Source organism: Microcaecilia unicolor, chromosome 5 (assembly GCF_901765095.1).
Source record: "Microcaecilia unicolor chromosome 5, aMicUni1.1, whole genome shotgun sequence".
NCBI lineage: Eukaryota > Metazoa > Chordata > Amphibia > Gymnophiona > Siphonopidae > Microcaecilia > Microcaecilia unicolor.
The window spans coordinates 194,974,422-194,992,343 of NC_044035.1; the positions used below are offsets into that span (position 1 = coordinate 194,974,422).

Here is a 17,922-nt window from a genome sequence, read left to right on the forward strand (position 1 = left end):
AATAAATCTTCAAATTTGGCCATGTAAAGATTGGCTATGTCGGGGGCCATGGACGCCCCCATAGCTGTGCCTTTGATTTGTAAGTAAAAATTGCCATTAAAGTAAAAATAATTTTTTGTTAAAGCCAGTGTAGCCAAGGCTAGAATAAGCCTGTTAGGAATCCGTATGTCTGTTTGCCTGTCACGTAAGGTTTCTTCAATAACAATTAATGCTTCCAACTGAGGTATGTTAGTGTACAGTGATTCAACATCAAGGGTGACTAATAGTAAATTTTCTAAGTCACCACTATATTCTTCCAACATATTAATGAAGTGGGATGAGTCACGTACATATGATTTAATTTTGGGGATGTATGGTCTAAGAAAATAATCCGTGAATATAGAAAGGGGTTCCAAAACCGAACTATTTGCTGAAATGATAGGCCTACCTGGTGGATCAGTCATAGATTTGTGTATCTTAGGTAGGATATAAATTGTTGGAACAACAGGGTGTTCAGTAATCAAAAATTGTTTTTCTTTTAGTGTTAAAAAGCCCATGTTGTGTGCATAATCAACAATTGCAATTATTTCATTTTTTAGAGTATCTGTAGGGTCATCACCAAGAGGCACATAAAAGGTAGTATCACCTAATTGTCTCATTACTTCTTGTATATAAGATGTTCGATCTAAAATAACAATGCCTCCACCCTTATCAGCTGGTTTTATAACAATATTTGTATTCAATGATAGGGAACGCAATGCTTGATTCTCATCTTTTGTGAGATTATAAAAAGGGCGTCTTTTAGTGCTCTTTTCTAATGTTGAGATGTCCCTAAGAACAACATCATAAAATGTTTTAATAGCAGGGTCACAAAGTCCAGGAGGAACCCATTTGGAATTCTTTTTCACGACTGATGGATCAGTTTGAGTAGATTCAGTGGATGAAAAAAATTTTTTAATCTGTAATTTCCTCTGAAACTTAAAAAGATCTATACGCGTCTGAAATTCGTCATAAGTGGAAGTGGGAGAGAATGAAAGACCTTTTTGTAAAACTGCAATTTCTGTATCTTTAAGAACATAGTTTGATAAATTAAATATAGGTATTTCATCTACCAGGGTCGGTAATTCTGCCTCTCTCCTCTTCCTCTGTTTCTTCCTCTTCCGCGTCCTCTTCCCCGAAATTGATATCCTTGTTGAAATCGATCTACATTCCTGGCAGAATCCAGTCTTTGTGGACGTGGGTTGTTCTGTTGCCAGAGATGTTCTAAAAAATTGGACGTGACTACATTACGTGGTTTGGGGCTGTAAAGAGGAGAGGTAAAAATTTCATCATCCGACATACTTCTTATTCTTTTCCTACCACGTTCTCGATTGGTGGAAGGAAGAGGAAGAAACAGAGGAAGAGGAGAGAGGCAGAATTACCGACCCTGGTAGATGAAATACCTATATTCAATTTATCAAACTATGTTCTTAAAGATACAGAAATTGCAGTTTTACAAAAAGGTCTTTCATTCTCTCCCACTTCCACTTATGACGAATTTCAGACGCGTATAGATCTTTTTAAGTTTCAGAGGAAATTACAGATTAAAAAATTTTTTTCATCCACTGAATCTACTCAAACTGATCCATCAGTCGTGAAAAAGAATTCCAAATGGGTTCCTCCTGGACTTTGTGACCCTGCTATTAAAACATTTTATGATGTTGTTCTTAGGGACATCTCAACATTAGAAAAGAGCACTAAAAGACGCCCTTTTTATAATCTCACAAAAGATGAGAATCAAGCATTGCGTTCCCTATCATTGAATACAAATATTGTTATAAAACCAGCTGATAAGGGTGGAGGCATTGTTATTTTAGATCGAACATCTTATATACAAGAAGTAATGAGACAATTAGGTGATACTACCTTTTATGTGCCTCTTGGTGATGACCCTACAGATACTCTAAAAAATGAAATAATTGCAATTGTTGATTATGCACACAACATGGGCTTTTTAACACTAAAAGAAAAACAATTTTTGATTACTGAACACCCTGTTGTTCCAACAATTTATATCCTACCTAAGATACACAAATCTATGACTGATCCACCAGGTAGGCCTATCATTTCAGCAAATAGTTCGGTTTTGGAACCCCTTTCTATATTCACGGATTATTTTCTTAGACCATACATCCCCAAAATTAAATCATATGTACGTGACTCATCCCACTTCATTAATATGTTGGAAGAATATAGTGGTGACTTAGAAAATTTACTATTAGTCACCCTTGATGTTGAATCACTGTACACTAACATACCTCAGTTGGAAGCATTAATTGTTATTGAAGAAACCTTACGTGACAGGCAAACAGACATACGGATTCCTAACAGGCTTATTCTAGCCTTGGCTACACTGGCTTTAACAAAAAATTATTTTTACTTTAATGGCAATTTTTACTTACAAATCAAAGGCACAGCTATGGGGGCGTCCATGGCCCCCGACATAGCCAATCTTTACATGGCCAAATTTGAAGATTTATTCCTATTAGATCACCCATATAAACAGCATGTTAAAATGTACAAGAGATACATAGATGATATTTTTATACTATGGAAGGGTGACAGTGGTTTATTGCAGCAATTTTATGAATGGATCAATACATGTGATCCTAATTTGAAATTCAAAATGCAGTTTGACACAGACAGCATTCCTTTTCTAGACATCAAAATTAAAAAGGACACACATAGGCTAACCACTTCGTTATACAGAAAACCTACTGATAAAACTGCTATCTACATTATTCAAGCTATCACAATAGAGCACTAAAAGATAATCTACCATTTTGCCAATTTTTAAGATTGAAGAGAATATGTGCTGATGTAGATGACTACTATAAACATTCTAGAGATCTAAAGAATAGATTTAGACAACGAGGTTATCCGAGCAGATGTATTACAGAAGGGTTTAAAAAGGCTGGTATGAGAACTAGAGAAGAACTGTTAAATACTGGTGTCAAATCTCACTCCACTCCAAATTTAGTCTGTGCTCTTAGATTTTCGTCCTTTAGCCATTCTTTTAAGAAAATCATTTTAAGACACTGGCATATCGTTCAGATACATCCATGTTTTAAAGAGATTGTTCCAATTTTCGCTCTCTCAAGAAATCCTAATTTAAGAAATCATTTAGTTCCATCCTTTCTTCCAATGATTAGAGATAACGTGACTCAAAAATTTGGTGGACACAGACCGTGTAATTCTTGCACAGTGTGTGCCCACTCTCTTCAGTTAGATTCATTTATACACCCCACCACAGGTAAAAAATATGAGCTGAGATTTGATAGCGACTGTAATTCTGAGAATGTTATTTATGTAATTTTATGTCCTTGCAATCTGATTTATATTGGCAAGACTAAAAGGAAAATAAAAACTCGCATTATTGAACACCGTAGCTGCATCAGAAGGCAGATCAAATCAGCTCCATTAGTTGAACACTGGATTGATGCTGAACACAGCACTGATGATTTAAAATTTTTTGTGTTACGACTCATTAAACCAAATCCTCGTGGGGGAAATATTGATCAGGCATTGCTAAGAGCAGAACAACGTGCAATATACCAAGCCGAATGTGTAGCCCCAAAAGGTCTCAATAAAGAAATTGAATATTTACATTTTCTCTGAGAAATTTCTCTGCTATTCCATTTTAAAAATGTTTTTAGTCTTGAGACGGTATATATATATACACATCTTTACATTTGTAGTATTATCCATATCTTTACGGAACGACCAGTATCGATTTTCTATTATTTTTATTGACATCATTTTTACTAGCATCATTTTATAGCAGCAATTTCGTTCTATGTGTATCCAAATATCTTTTAAAACATTTTTATATTAGGATGGACTAGTTATTTTTGTTTATGCGTATCTAAATACTTATATGGAGTATAAACCTTTTTCTTTAAAAATAATTATTTCCTATTAAATTATTTTATCCTATAATGTAATCATATTATAGTTTTAGGTATTAAAATATTTTTCAAAATATACTTTTAATTTTGAGTGAGATGGCAATCCTAGCATCACCTCATTATCATTATTTTTATTTTTATTTCACTTTTTTCATTTTTATTTTTCATTTATTTTTTCTTCACATGTCCTTAATAGCTTTTATATTTACTTTTCCAATTGAGAAAGACATTTAATGTAATATAATACGTTTTAGTCTATTTATCAATCTGAACGTTTTTTATGTCTTTCAACGACTCTTTCACTATATACCAGTCATTTATTTAAAACTCTTTTGTAAGATTTCATATAAACAGTCAGCTCACGGGTGTTATCTTCTGCCGGTCATTAGCTTCGATATTTATATATTACTTTTATTTAATTTATCAAATGAAGTACCGGTTGATTAAACATTAGATCAAATATTGGGCTGTTATATCATTTTAATAATTTTTTAATTATTTGATTTATCGCTACCTCTGAAACATATATATTTTTTGGTGAGTGTTTTGAAGTCGGATTAATTTTTTCCAATTGGTTGTCTTAATTTCTATGACCTGTGAGCATTTTACTCAATGTCTTTTTATATAATTGGTTGATATAATTAGGACATAGCATTTTTATTCATTTTTATTAATTTTATCCAAGTCATATTAACTTCAGTCAATTGGTGCTTTTAAATTATTGTGCGATGTTTTTATTACTCAGTAATCTGATCTATTTCACTCACCAGCTGATATAACCGTCACCGGTATTCTACTAGTTAGTATATATGTCAATCTTCATTTTGTAATTTGATGTATCCTATCAATGGATTCCACGATTCACCACAGCGCTATTTAGATCGATTGTATTTTGGCGCTTTTTTTCGACACTATCTCATATTGAATTTGTCAGTACGAGGCAACCATTCCTAATTCATTCAAGGTAAGGTAGTTTTCCTTTTTTTGATTTGTCTTAGCTTATCACGAATGCCTGATATGGCATTATTGATACATTTTTAGTTTGTTTTTATTTAGCTATTTATCTCTGTTAGTACCTTCGGCGTTTTCTGTTAGGGAGATATATATAATTATATTTATTCACATTTTACATATTAGTATTGGGTATATCCCAGCGTCATTGTTTTTAAAAATTTTTTTACCAAACTGTTATGACTGCCTGACACATTATTAGCAATATATATATTTTTCCAATTCTTTTGATTTATTTGACTAATATTTGCGCCACCACCCTCTCTTTGTTAGGATCTTAGGCGCTTTTATCGTTAAGGAGGTGTGCACATATATATATATACATACATCCATATATTTATTCATACCCTACACGCCAGTATATTTTGGAACATAAGATATACTATCACTTATATTTGAATGCAGTCTTTTTCCCTAGCGTTCTTTTTCCCTAGCGTTTTTTGTGGTATGTGTATGTATATTCCCTTCCCCCCCCCCTTCCCCTTCTGACGGCTGGCTTCTGCTTCATTTACCAGCTGATATAACTGTCATTGGCATTCTACTAGTTAGTATATAAGTCAATCTTTATTTTGAAATTTGATGTATCCTATGAATAGATTCCACGTTTCACCACAGCGGTATTGAGATCGATTGTATTTTGACGCCATTTTTGATATTATTCCATATTGAATTTGTCGGTACGAGACAACACTTTCTGATCTTATTTAGCTTATCACGATTGCCCGATATGGTTTTATAGATATATTTCTAGTTAGTTTTCATTCAGTCATTTATTTCTGTCAGTCCCTACGTCGTTTTTACTCAGAGATATATATATTTATATTTATTTATATTTCACACGGCGCCATTGTTTTTAATGACACAGTATTAGCAATATATACATTTTTCAATATTTTTGATTAATTTGACTATTATACGCGCTACCACCTTATTTTTACTAGTACCTCAGGCGCTCCTATCGTTAAGGATATGCGCATATATATATAGAGATATATATATATTCATACATTCATTTATACCCTATATGCTCGTACATTTTGGAATATAAGATATACCACTACTCATGTTTACATGTTCCCCCCTTTTTTCTAGCATCTTTTATGGTATGTATACTCCCTTTCCTTTCCCTATCTGACGGCCGGTTTTTGTTTTGTTTCGTTCTGTTGTTTTTTCTGATGGCTAGGCTCTTGATAAATTTTGTAATGCCTAAAATCAATTATCTATTTTTATTTTTACTTATATGTATTTCTATATAGATACTTGGATACACAAAAATTTTCTAAAAATTTTCTAAAAAATTTTCTAAAACATTCTCTATCATTTGATTTCTATCTTACGATTTTGTATAGATGTAAGATTCACCACTTATTTTAAACCATGCATCTCCTATTAAATATGACTCTTCTAAATTTTATGCTGTGCTGTTATTGAAAATTTAATATTTAATAAGTTTTTTGAGTAATAACTATTTGTACCCTTATGATATTGGTCGTTATACGTTTTGATATAATTTGTTTATTAATTATTTATTATCTTTTCAATATTTAATAATTTTCTCATTTATACAATTTTAATAGAGACCACATTTTATGAGCTCCATTGTTTGTCAGTATATCCTCTGTGCAACTACTGATTGGTATGTTTAATTTTATTTCATGTCTAATCTTACCTTTATTTGTATATTCATTTTTATTACTATTTTTATTACTATTTTATATGTATGGATTAAGAAATTTTCTGCTATTGATGTTTTGTCATTTGTTTAATATGTTACTATTTGAAACATGGTAACTATTATCACCTTTCCTATTGAAAGTAATTCACCACATATCATGCACAACTATGTATTGTTCTATTAGATTTTACTGGAAATAGATCCCTATACTGCCAATTAAATTACATAGAGTCTATTTACCTTTTATCTTTTACCTACTTGGTTGTTTGTCTGATGGTATAGTAATAGTATTGTTTTTGGTAATATATCAGATTATATGTCAGAAAATTTAATCTATATTAGGCATAACTAATTTTTTTAAATATTTTTAATATTCTAATAATTTTTAATATTTTTAATATTTTGTTATATCTTTATATTATATTGAAATTTGTTGTAATACATTCGATTTAATTTGTTTCCATTCATTTCTCATTTTATTATATATGTGTTTTGTTTTTCTGTTCTTTTGTTGTTATGTTATAGACCCCTGATGAAGGTTTTTTTAAAAACCGAAACACGGACCGTGTTGGGTCCTTAATAAAGTTTTTCTGGAGCATCTCACCTCTTGCCTTGGATTGATCTCTTGAAGTTGTTTTTTCCACCTGTTTCTTTTCTGTGTTGGATTTTTGTGGAAATTTTTGGACCTTTTTTGCGGTAGATAGATTTGCATACCATGGAGGCAGTGCTTGCAAATCTATCTCCTGCATATTCATCATGGATATCCTGAAAACCTGACCTGCCTGCGGCTCTCGAGGACATACTCGTGGATATCCTGAAAACCTGACCTGCCTGTGGCTCTCGAGGACCGGAGTTGCCAGGGCCTAGGGGAAGCTGCTGAAAGGAAAGAAGGGGCATGGGCAGAAGCTACTTGAAGAGGCAACTAAAAAGGGCAGTCTGGAGAGAAGCAAGAGGAGACACAACGCTTCTGAGAGAATCATGGTCCAGTCCTTGAAGTTATAGAGATGGGGTTGCCTTAACTGTAATGCAAGAAGAAAATAAGAACTCTGTTGTCATGAATGAGCACTGTAAAAAGAACAGCGGATAAATACTACTATTTTTCTGCATTTAAATGTTTAAAAAATAAACTTATTTTTATTGTTAAAGTCCCTGGTTTGGCATGGAGTATTTTGGGGAAGCATTGTGACATTTTTGTTAACATCATTGTAATACCTTATGCTAAGATTTAATGTTAAGGAGGAAGTGACGTCACCACCTGAAATGGCTGCCTGAGCCACGAGCTCCGATCAGCCCCAAGCAATCAGGAAACCCACTGCATAAAGATCTAGCAAGTGCGACTGAAAAACGCATGAAAACAGCGTTTAAAGCTAGGGGTAAGCGATATATGATGACTTCGAAAGCCCCAGCGGTCGATTTACAAACTTTTGCATATACGGGCCCAGCCGCGAGCTCGACTACACCAGCCCCCGAACATCGCCAGCCCGAATCCCGAGGGGGGAAGTCCCTCGCCGCTCTCCCCGTCGTTGTTCGCTACGGGGGAGGGACGGGTCCCGGAGGACACAAATATGCAAGAAATCCGGGGTTGGTTACAAGAGATAAAAACGGAGATAATTACAGCAGTACGGGCGGACATCGCTGCGATGGGGGCGGAGCTACGCGGAGAAATAGGCGCGCTGGGCCTACGAGTAGCCGAGATAGAAGACCGCCTGGATGAGCAAATGGACTTAATTCAGACACTCGATTCCCAACAACGCGAGGCCCGGCACGACACCCAACAAGTTTGGGATAAAATAGAAGACCTTGAGAATCGGAGCCGCCGATGCAACGTGCGATTTCGTGGTCTCCCAGACACACCACACTACACGGATTGTGAGCAGACGGTTCAAAAAATCGCGAGTGCGCTGCTCCAGAACATTCTAGTTACAAGAGACCCTGCTACAATCCAGCTGGTGCATGCCCACAGAGCTCTAGGAACTATAACATCAAACCGCCCAAAGGATATCATCGCATGTTTCAGCGATTTTAAATTAAAAGAACAGATCATGCAGGCATCGCGCTCCACGCCAGGATTTGAATGGGATTCGTATCATATTGAATGCTACCAAGACCTGGCTGCGGCTACCTTGAAAAGAAGGGCAGAGCTCCAGCCTTTCACGAGATTTGTGGCAGACAAGGGGATTAAATATCGATGGGGCCACCCCTTTGTGTTGCGGTTCTACAAGGAGGGGAAGCAGTGCCAAATACGAGATATTGCAGAGGCAGCGCACATCTTTCCGGAAGCAGGCCCCAGCGGAGACATTAATACTCCCAGGAAACGTGTATCATCAATTGGAGACAGACCAAGATGGCAGCGGGTCACAGCGGGAAAAGGCCGGCTGCAGCGGCAGCACTCTGACACTCAATTAAGAAGGCCTGAAGATAAAGCAAAGAAATGACTAGAGGAACAGACACAATAATGGTTGATCCCAGCCATAAGTTGCAAGAGAATGACTGTAAGATTGAATCTTGTACTGTGATGACCATTTGCTATATATATATTTCTATGCGAAAAAAAGCGCCTTTCAGTTGCGCATCTAGCATTAATTTGCTCTAAGCAGTGGGGCTCAAATTGTTAATAGATAATGTGTTGGGGGGTGGGTCACTTCCCTCTATGACATCCTTATGTTTTTGCTACAGGGATGTCTTAAAAGGGGATGGGAGGGCAAGGGAGTTTCTAGTTGGGGGGTGATTAGCTCAGATTCGATATTACTTGAAGGTTAGGGAGCAGGACTCTCAAGAGGGGATAGATCAGAGGATTGGGAAAGGAAGAGGGATAGAAGAGATTGTCACACAATTGAGATGAGTATTGTAAATTGCATGACCCTTAATGTAAAGGGACTTAATTCCCCAGGAAAGAGGCACCTCATGTTTCAGGAGATAAAACGTCTCCATGCAGATATAACATTTATCCAAGAGACCCATTTACTACAGAAGGCAGAGCGTTTGTGTAGTACTATGAAATCGCAGCAAGTATTTTTTGCATCATGTCTCACAGAAAGAAAAAAGAATGGAGTCCTGATAGTATTATCTCATAAATATCCCTGGCAGGTGCAACGAGTAGTAAGGGACAAAGGGGGTAGATATCTATTGCTGATTGTAAAAGTAGAAGGGGAGGTGCTGACACTCTTAAATATATACGCTCCCAATGATCAACAAGGTGCCTTCTATTCGGACCTATCAGTGCTCCTCTCTAAGCATGTTGAAGGGACCCTTTTAATGGGTGGTGATTATAATCTCATGCTACAACCAACACTAGATAATTCTACACAAGGGGTACGCTACTCGCAAGCAGATCGATCCCAATTGTATAAATTTATGAGACAATGGCAACTATTAGACATTTGGCGACACAGAAACCCCCAAACCAGAAGTTATACATTTTATTCAGCTGTACACAACTCTCATTCCCGCATAGACTTTTGGATGGGGCACCCGACATTAATGACAAATGCTGTTGATATTCAGATATATCCGAGGACGTGGTCAGACCATGCTCCAGTTGTCCTTGAGCTGAAATTGAAGGTAATGAGTCCTGAGACACCACAGTGGCGCTTTAGTGATAAATTATTAGCAGACCCAGTCATAGCTGCCAGGATAGAAACGGATATTAAAGAGTACATTGATATCAATGATAATAATGAAGTATCGGCTGGGATCCTCTGGGAAGGGTGTAAGGCCGTGCTCCGGGGAAAAGTTATATCCTTACAGATCCACCTAGAACGACAGGTAAGAGCAAGGACCCAACAAATACACGCGGAGTTGAGGGACCTCACCGATCAGTCCACTGGGCGACCGGGGGCGGGAGATGTAAACCACCGTATGCATGCACTGCGGACGGAGCTTAGGGAAATTCAAATGGCAGAGATAGCAGAGCACCTCCAACGGGTGAGACAAGCTCATTTCGAATTTGGGAATAAAGCTTCACGATTACTAGCATTTAAGTTGAAAAAACACTATACCCATACACAAGTACCCTCCATCTTCAATAGGGAGGGGAAACTGTGCATAACACGAGAGGATATCAAGACAGCCTTCTCAGACTTTTACACGGCCTTATATAGAACGGAGGGGACTTTAGATGCGCAGGAAGCCCAGAGTTATCTTGCACGAGCGGCGCTCCCCACACTAACAGCAGTGGAGGCAGAGGCGCTCTCTGCCCCTGTCACATTAGATGAGGTGGCGTGGGCCATAAGCGACATGCCTAATGGTAAAGCCCCGGGCCCAGATGGATTCACAAACAAATTCTATAAACGATTTAGCAAGTTTTTAATCCCTTTACTGGTTCGAGCATTCAATGAGCTTGACACCCAAGAGGAGTTATTTTATACTTGGCGATTAACAAATGTAGTAGTTTTGCCTAAACCAGGAAAGAATCCACAGTATTGTAATTCGTACCGTCCGATCTCCTTGTTGGGATCGGATTATAAGCTTTTTACTAAGATACTGGCAAAGAGACTGCAAAGGCTCATGCCGAAGCTGGTACAAGAAGACCAGGCGGGATTCATCATGGGAAGGCAAGCAATAGATAACATTTGCAGGGCACTCCACTTGATTTATGAGGCAACCAACACCCGACAGCCAATGTTGCTTCTTTCTTTAGACGCCGAAAAGGCATTTGATCGGGTCAATTGGGCCTTTATGTTTGCAGTACTAGAACAAATGGGATTTACAGGTCGATTTATAATATGGCTCCAGTTATTGTATACCCGGCCATTGGCAGTATTGAGAATCAATGGATCCAACTCTGACCCGATAACATTAGAACGTGGGACCCGCCAGGGCTGTGCCTTGTCTCCGCTGCTGTTCGCTTTAACAATGGAGCCCTTGGCCCAATGTATACGTCAACACCCGCACATACACGGTCTTCAGGTGGGGCATCTAACACACAAAGTCATGCTATTCGCCGATGATATCCTATTAACAGTGACTAACCCAGGCGAGTCTTTGCCGTATATATTACAGGAACTGAATCAATATGGCAATATGTCTGGGTTCCGGGTAAACATTGATAAATCTGAGGCCTTGGGATTGGGGCTAGCGACAGAGGAGAAAGCCTCACTGCGGCAGCAATTTCGGATCAAATGGGTCCAGCGGTCCCTCCGATATCTAGGTATTCAATTAACACCCAAAATGTCGGACCTCCATCAAGTTAACTTTCCCCAGAAGCTTAAAGAATTTTTTCGAGATCTTGACAGATGGGAGGGGTTAGAATTATCTTGGTTGGGACGGGTGGCAGCCATAAAAATGATGATTTTGCCCTAGCTTTTGTACTTGTTCCTTGCACTACCATTACCAGTACCGAAGGGATTTTTTCGACAGCTTAACAGAAAGGTTTTCGCATATATATGGCAGCATAAGCCGCCACGGGTGCGTGCAGCTGTTATGTACCAATCAAAAAAAAGAGGAGGAATGGGGGTCCCAAATTTTGCTTTATATCACCAAGCAGCACAGTTGCGAGTACTAGCGGAGTGGAGCACTGGTAGTATTAAGTCATGGGTCCAAATGGAACAACACTGGATGGGACTAACAAACTTACGCTCTATATTATGGCTACCAAAGAGCCAACTCCAGTCTTACATTAGAAAAGCCCCACTGGCAGTGCAATACCCCTTGCAGACATGGTGGGCGGTCAGGCAAAGGACTCTCCCCAACAGACTACACTTTCAACAGATGACAATAAAAACTGCCCCGGGAAGCCCGCTGGGGATAGACAATCCGCTTTATGGCCAATGGGAAAGGAGGGGTCTTATCACACTAAGTCAATTGTGGGAAGATGATTAAGTAATACCATTTGAGGAGCTACAGGAGGACTATGGATTACCATCCTCCCATCTGTTTCATTATCAACGTTTTAGAGATTATATAAATAGGAAGGCAAAGACAGAACTGGTTTTGGAGGAGGTAGATATAGAAAAAGCAATGAGGGTGGGCAGTCATAGGGGATGTGTATCTCGTCTATATGGGGCTCTACTTGCTGATCAGGGCCCAATACAACATTATATACAACGATGGGAGCGGGATTTACAAATAACCCTAGATAATACCCAATGGGACAAAGCTTTAGAACAAATGTTACACGCCTCTGTCTCCAGTTCCCTCACTGAAAACAGCTATAAAATACTGTATCAATGGTATTATACCCCAAAGAGATTGGTAAAAATGTATGGGAAGGGGTCTGATCAATGTTGGAGAGGGTGTGCAATGGTGGGGGATATGCCCCATATTTGGTGGTTCTGTCCTAAGATTCAACTATATTGGGCGGAACTGATTGATACGTTTGCCCAAGTTACCGGGGTGCGATATCCAGCTAAACCTGAGATATGCTTACTACATATTCGCCCGCCTGGAGTCCGACTTTCCGACCATCGACTTACGTCCATATAGTTTATAGCTGGGAAAATAGCATTGGCTTACTTTATTTTTTTTGTCTATTAGATTGTAAGCTCTTTGAGCAGGGACTGTCTTTCTTCTATGTTTGTGCAGCGCTGCGTATGCCTTGTAGCGCTATAGAAATGCTAAATAGTAGTAGTAGTAGTAGTAGCGTGGAAAAGTATAATGACACCACCGGTGATTCGGGTGATACATAAGATGGACTATCTTTACCAAATGTCAAAATTGACAGCCTTGAAATCGGGACATATAACAACATTTAACCTGCTATGGGAACGATATCGAACATGGAGAGGGCACAATGGGATAGATCTTGATGCACCCCACTTGATTGTTCCTAGACTCTGAAAGTGGAATGATCGATCTTAGTAATACTAACCTTCATTAATGAGTAAGAGGTTTATGTTAGGGTAGAGGGGTAGGGAGGAAGGAGGGAATCTGTTCATTCTTCTGTTATTTGTTATGTAAGTTTTACATATATGCTATGTGATTGAGACATGACTATTGTTATATATTGTTATTCAAAAACTTTAATAAACATAATTAAAAAAAAAAAGATTTAATGTTAAAAAATGCAGGATCTTGTATCCGGGCTTCAGAAACCCGAGGGAGCAGGACAGTATAGGGAAGTACTTCTGTGTATGAAAGAGAAGCAAGACTTGGGGGTATCTGATGATCTTAAAGTGGCCAAACAGGTAGAAAAGGCAATGACGAAAGCCAGAAGGATTCTTGGGTGCATAGGGAGAGGAGACAGTAGGAGAAAAGAAATAATAGTGCTTTTGTATAAGCATCTGGTAAGACCCCCATTTAGAGTATGGTGGAGGCCACACCTTCGAAAGGATATAAACAGGATGGAATCAGTCTAAAGGGCAGCTACTAAAATATTGCGTGATCTTCATCATAAAGTAAGATCTCAGTATATACTTTGGAAGAAAGGTAGCAGAGAGGAGACATGAGAGAGACATTTAAATATCTCTGTGGTATAAATGCACAGGAGACGAGTGAAGGAATCTGGGGGAATGTGAAAGAGGATAGACTCAGAAGTAATCTAAGGAAGTGGTGGATACATGGAATGGCTTCCTGTTACCAAAACTGTATCCGAATTCAAGAAAGCATGGACAAACACATAGTGAATGATATAAGACCTCTAAAGGAGAAGAAGATATAGTAGATGGTGTAGCTATGGCAGTCTAAATATGCCATGTGGAGGAGTTCATGCACTCAAGGTTTCCCCCATGGGTTAAGGTCCAAGGCTCAAGAAAAACCTAACCTCTTAAGAAAAGGGCTGGTTGGGGAAAGCAGAGAGGGACTTAAGATCCCCCAGGTATTACAACCCTAAAATATTTTTTAGAAAGCCAGAAAAAACACTCTAGCTTCTTCCAGACCACCAGAAGTTGCATGGGAAGCCTGCCACCTGCTGGAAACTGAGAAATATTGATTGGCCAAGGGGTTGCAAAGGGTTCAAAAGTAACGATATCACAGCTCAGTAGTTCTCAGTCTCCACTTGCTGGCAGAATAGCACAAACAGGCCTGATGGGATGAAAACAAATAAACTCACTCTCCAGCATATGGGTTACATTTAGTAAATGTTCTTTCATTCTAGAATCTCAGACTGTGAGTACAACAATGGAGAGACACACACAAGACCTTCAAGAGAATTCAAGAATTCGGAAGCAGAATCTGCAGATTCCAGTAATGGATTTTGCAAAGGGTAATGTAACCTTGTACGGAAAGAGATTGAGTCATCTTAATTTAGTATGTGCAGTGGAAGGGTTCAATATTCAGTGAGACTTAGCCAAGTATGAATAGCTCCTGTCCAAATAAGTCATGCTCACTGAATCCATATCCAGGATTTCAGCAGCATTATCCAGATAACACTGCTGAAAATTCAGATAGCCCACCTCAGCACTATCCAGGTGGTCAGGGGCTGGAGCAGGGAGTTACCTGATTAGTGGCAATAACTGGATAACATGTGGATAAAGTTAGGGCAGCAAAAAGACTTCCTTGAGTTGTAGGACCATGTGCATCCTGTTATTCTGTCTGGCTATGTCAAGAATCATGATGAGAACTGTTTTTCAAACAAGTCTTGCTCTTGACACAATTTGATAAAATCATTTTAAAATAAGGCCTTTGGTGCAGAGTTGTGTAAATAGTATGATAGGATGTCCATCAGCCAGACCTTTGTGGTGCCACCTCCATGTGTTGTGTATTGTCTGAGTTTTCATCAGAGGGGTTTTGGTATAATACTTCCCCTCGCCCACTTTAAAGAAGAAAATCAACTACACAGCTCTGGGTTCTAGGAGCTTGGGTTAGCTCATTTTCTTTGGGGGGGGGGGGGGGGGGAACTAATAGGGATTCTCCTTCATCCATGCATGTCAGAATCTTCCATAAAGTTTCTTTAGGGCTTGCTTAAATTACTGTTCCAAGGTTTGAGGTGCCTAACAAACATTTCAGCTTTCCCCCTTTTAGGTTTTAGTTCTGTTGCTCAATCACTCCCTCATTTTCAACAAAACAAATGTCTTTGTCAAAAGAAACTCACATGGAGGGGCATTTTCGAAAGGGATGTCCACGTTTTGATTTGGACGTCCGTGCAAAACGTCCCGATCCAGGGGCGGGGAAACCTATATTTTCTAAACAAGATGGACGTCCATCTTTTGTTTCAAAAATACTGTCAGGGATGTACAAATCCTTAAATTTGGTCGTCCTTAGAGATGGACATTCCTAAGCATGGACGTTTCTGATTTTCAGCGATTTTCGAAACCAAAGATGTCCATGTCAGAAACGACCAAATTCAAGCCATTTGGTCATGGGAGGAGGCAGAATTTCTAGTACACTGGTCCCCCTGACATTCCAGGACACCAACCGGGCACCCTAGGGGGCACTGCAGTGGACTTCATAAATTGCTCCCAGGTACATAGCTCCCTTACCTTGTGTGCTGAGCCACTCCCCCCCCCCCCCAAAAAAAAACCCACTACCCACAACTGTACACCACTACCATAACCCTTACGGGTGAAGGGGGGCACCTAGATGTGGGTACAGTGGGTTTCTGGTGGGTTTTGGAGGGCTCGCTGTTTCCTCCACAAACGTAACAGGTGGGGGGGGGGGATGGTGCTGGGTCTGCCTGCCTGAAGTGCACTCACCCACTAAAACTGCTCCAGGGACCTGCATACTGCTGTCACGGACCTGAGTATGACATCTGAGACTGGCATGACATATTTTTAAAGATGTTTTTTGAGGGTGAGAGGGGGTTAGTGACCACTGAGGAAGTAACGGGAGGTCATCCCCGATTCTCTTCGGTGATCATCTGGTCAGTTCGGGCATCTTTTTGTGCCTTAGTCGTAATAAAAATAGATCCGGGTGAAAACGTCCAAGTGTTCATCAGGGACGTCCTTGTTTTTTTTGATTATGGATCAAGGACATCCAAGTGTTAGGTATGCCCAAGTCCCGCCTTCGCTATGCCTCCGACATGCCCCCTTGAACTTTGGCTGTCCCTGCGACGGAGTGCAGTTGAGGACGTCCAAAATCAGCTTTCGATTATACCGATTTGGACGTTTCTGAGAGAAGGATTCCGATTGAAACTGAACGCAGATAAAACTCAATGCCTCATACTTACCTCCCAATACAACACGAATAAATTTACTGCTATTAACACACCCAAACTAAATCTACCAATCTCAGAAACTTTGAAAATCCTTGGAGTCACTATAGACCGCCATCTCACACTTGAGACTCATGCGAACAACACTACCAAAAAGATGTTCTACTCCATGTGGAAACTGAAAAGAATAAGACCATTCTTTCCGAGATCTGTCTTCCGCAGCCTAGTGCAATCACTCGAACTCAGTCATCTGGACTACTGCAACTCACTATACGCAGGCTGCAAAGAACAAATACTGAGGAAACTTCAAACAGCCCAGAATACAGCAGCCAGACTCATCTTCGGAAAACCAAAATACGAAAGTGCAAAACCCTTACGTGAGAAACTACACTGGCTCCCACTCAAGGAACGCATCACCTTTAAAGTATGCACATTAGTTCACAAAATCATTCATGGTGAAGCCCCCACATAAATGTCTGACTTAATAGACCTGCCACCTAGAAACGCTAAAAGATCATCCCGAACTTTCCTCAATCTCCACTTCCCCAATTGCAAAGGCATAAAATACAAAGTACTGCATGCATCAACCTTCTCTTATATTAGCACGCAATTCTGGAATACACTACCATGCAACCTGAAAACGATCTACGAATTAACCGACTTCCGCAGACTATTGAAGTCTCATCTCTTTGAGAAGATTTACTGCAAAGACCAAAACACATGAATCCATACACGCTAATAGAAAAGCACCAATACACTCTCTTCTGAATTCTCTTCCCCTTACTTTCACTACACTTAAAACCAGGGGCGTAGCCAGACACCCAATTTTGGATGGGCCTGGGCCCAAGATGGGTGGGCAGAAGAACCCCGCCTCATCCCACAGATGATGTGGTCTCTCCTCTCACCTGCATGCCATATGGTCTCTCAAATATCCTCCCTCTCCCGCATACCTTTTAAACAGCAGATTTTCACCAGCAACGGGCTGCAACTAATACACACTGCTGATGTTGGCTCCATACCCTTCCCTCTGAGGCAACTTCCTGTTTCCGCCTAGGCAAGAATACATCAGAGCGAAGGCTGTGGAGCCGGTGCGAGCAGTATGCATCAGTCACTGCGCACTTCAGGCGAAGATCTGCTATTTACAAGGTATGCAGGAGGGACAGTTGGGCGTTTTCGGCTGGTGGGGCTTGGGGATCCCTGCCAGCCACATTATAGCTATGCTGGTACTGGGTGGGCCTGAGCCCAAAGTGGGTGGGCCTGGGCCCACCCAAGCCCACCCTTGG

At 39.6% G+C, this 17,922-nt stretch overlaps 1 protein-coding gene and 1 long non-coding RNA gene across 3 annotated transcripts in view; one reads left to right on the plus strand and one right to left on the minus strand.

Moving 5' to 3' along the window:
• Positions 1-17,922, plus strand: part of LOC115471227 (cell surface glycoprotein CD200 receptor 1-like) — a 180,502-nt gene that overhangs the window by 83,383 nt on the left and 79,197 nt on the right. The window contains exon 2 of the mRNA XM_030204931.1: positions 14,645-14,752. Within this exon, the coding sequence (XP_030060791.1) occupies positions 14,645-14,752 (108 nt within the window). The remainder of the gene's footprint in view (positions 1-14,644; positions 14,753-17,922) is intronic.
• The window catches only part of LOC115471228, a 74,154-nt gene that overhangs the window by 26,647 nt on the left and 29,585 nt on the right, over positions 1-17,922 (minus strand). The gene's annotated exons all lie outside the window — the stretch shown is intronic.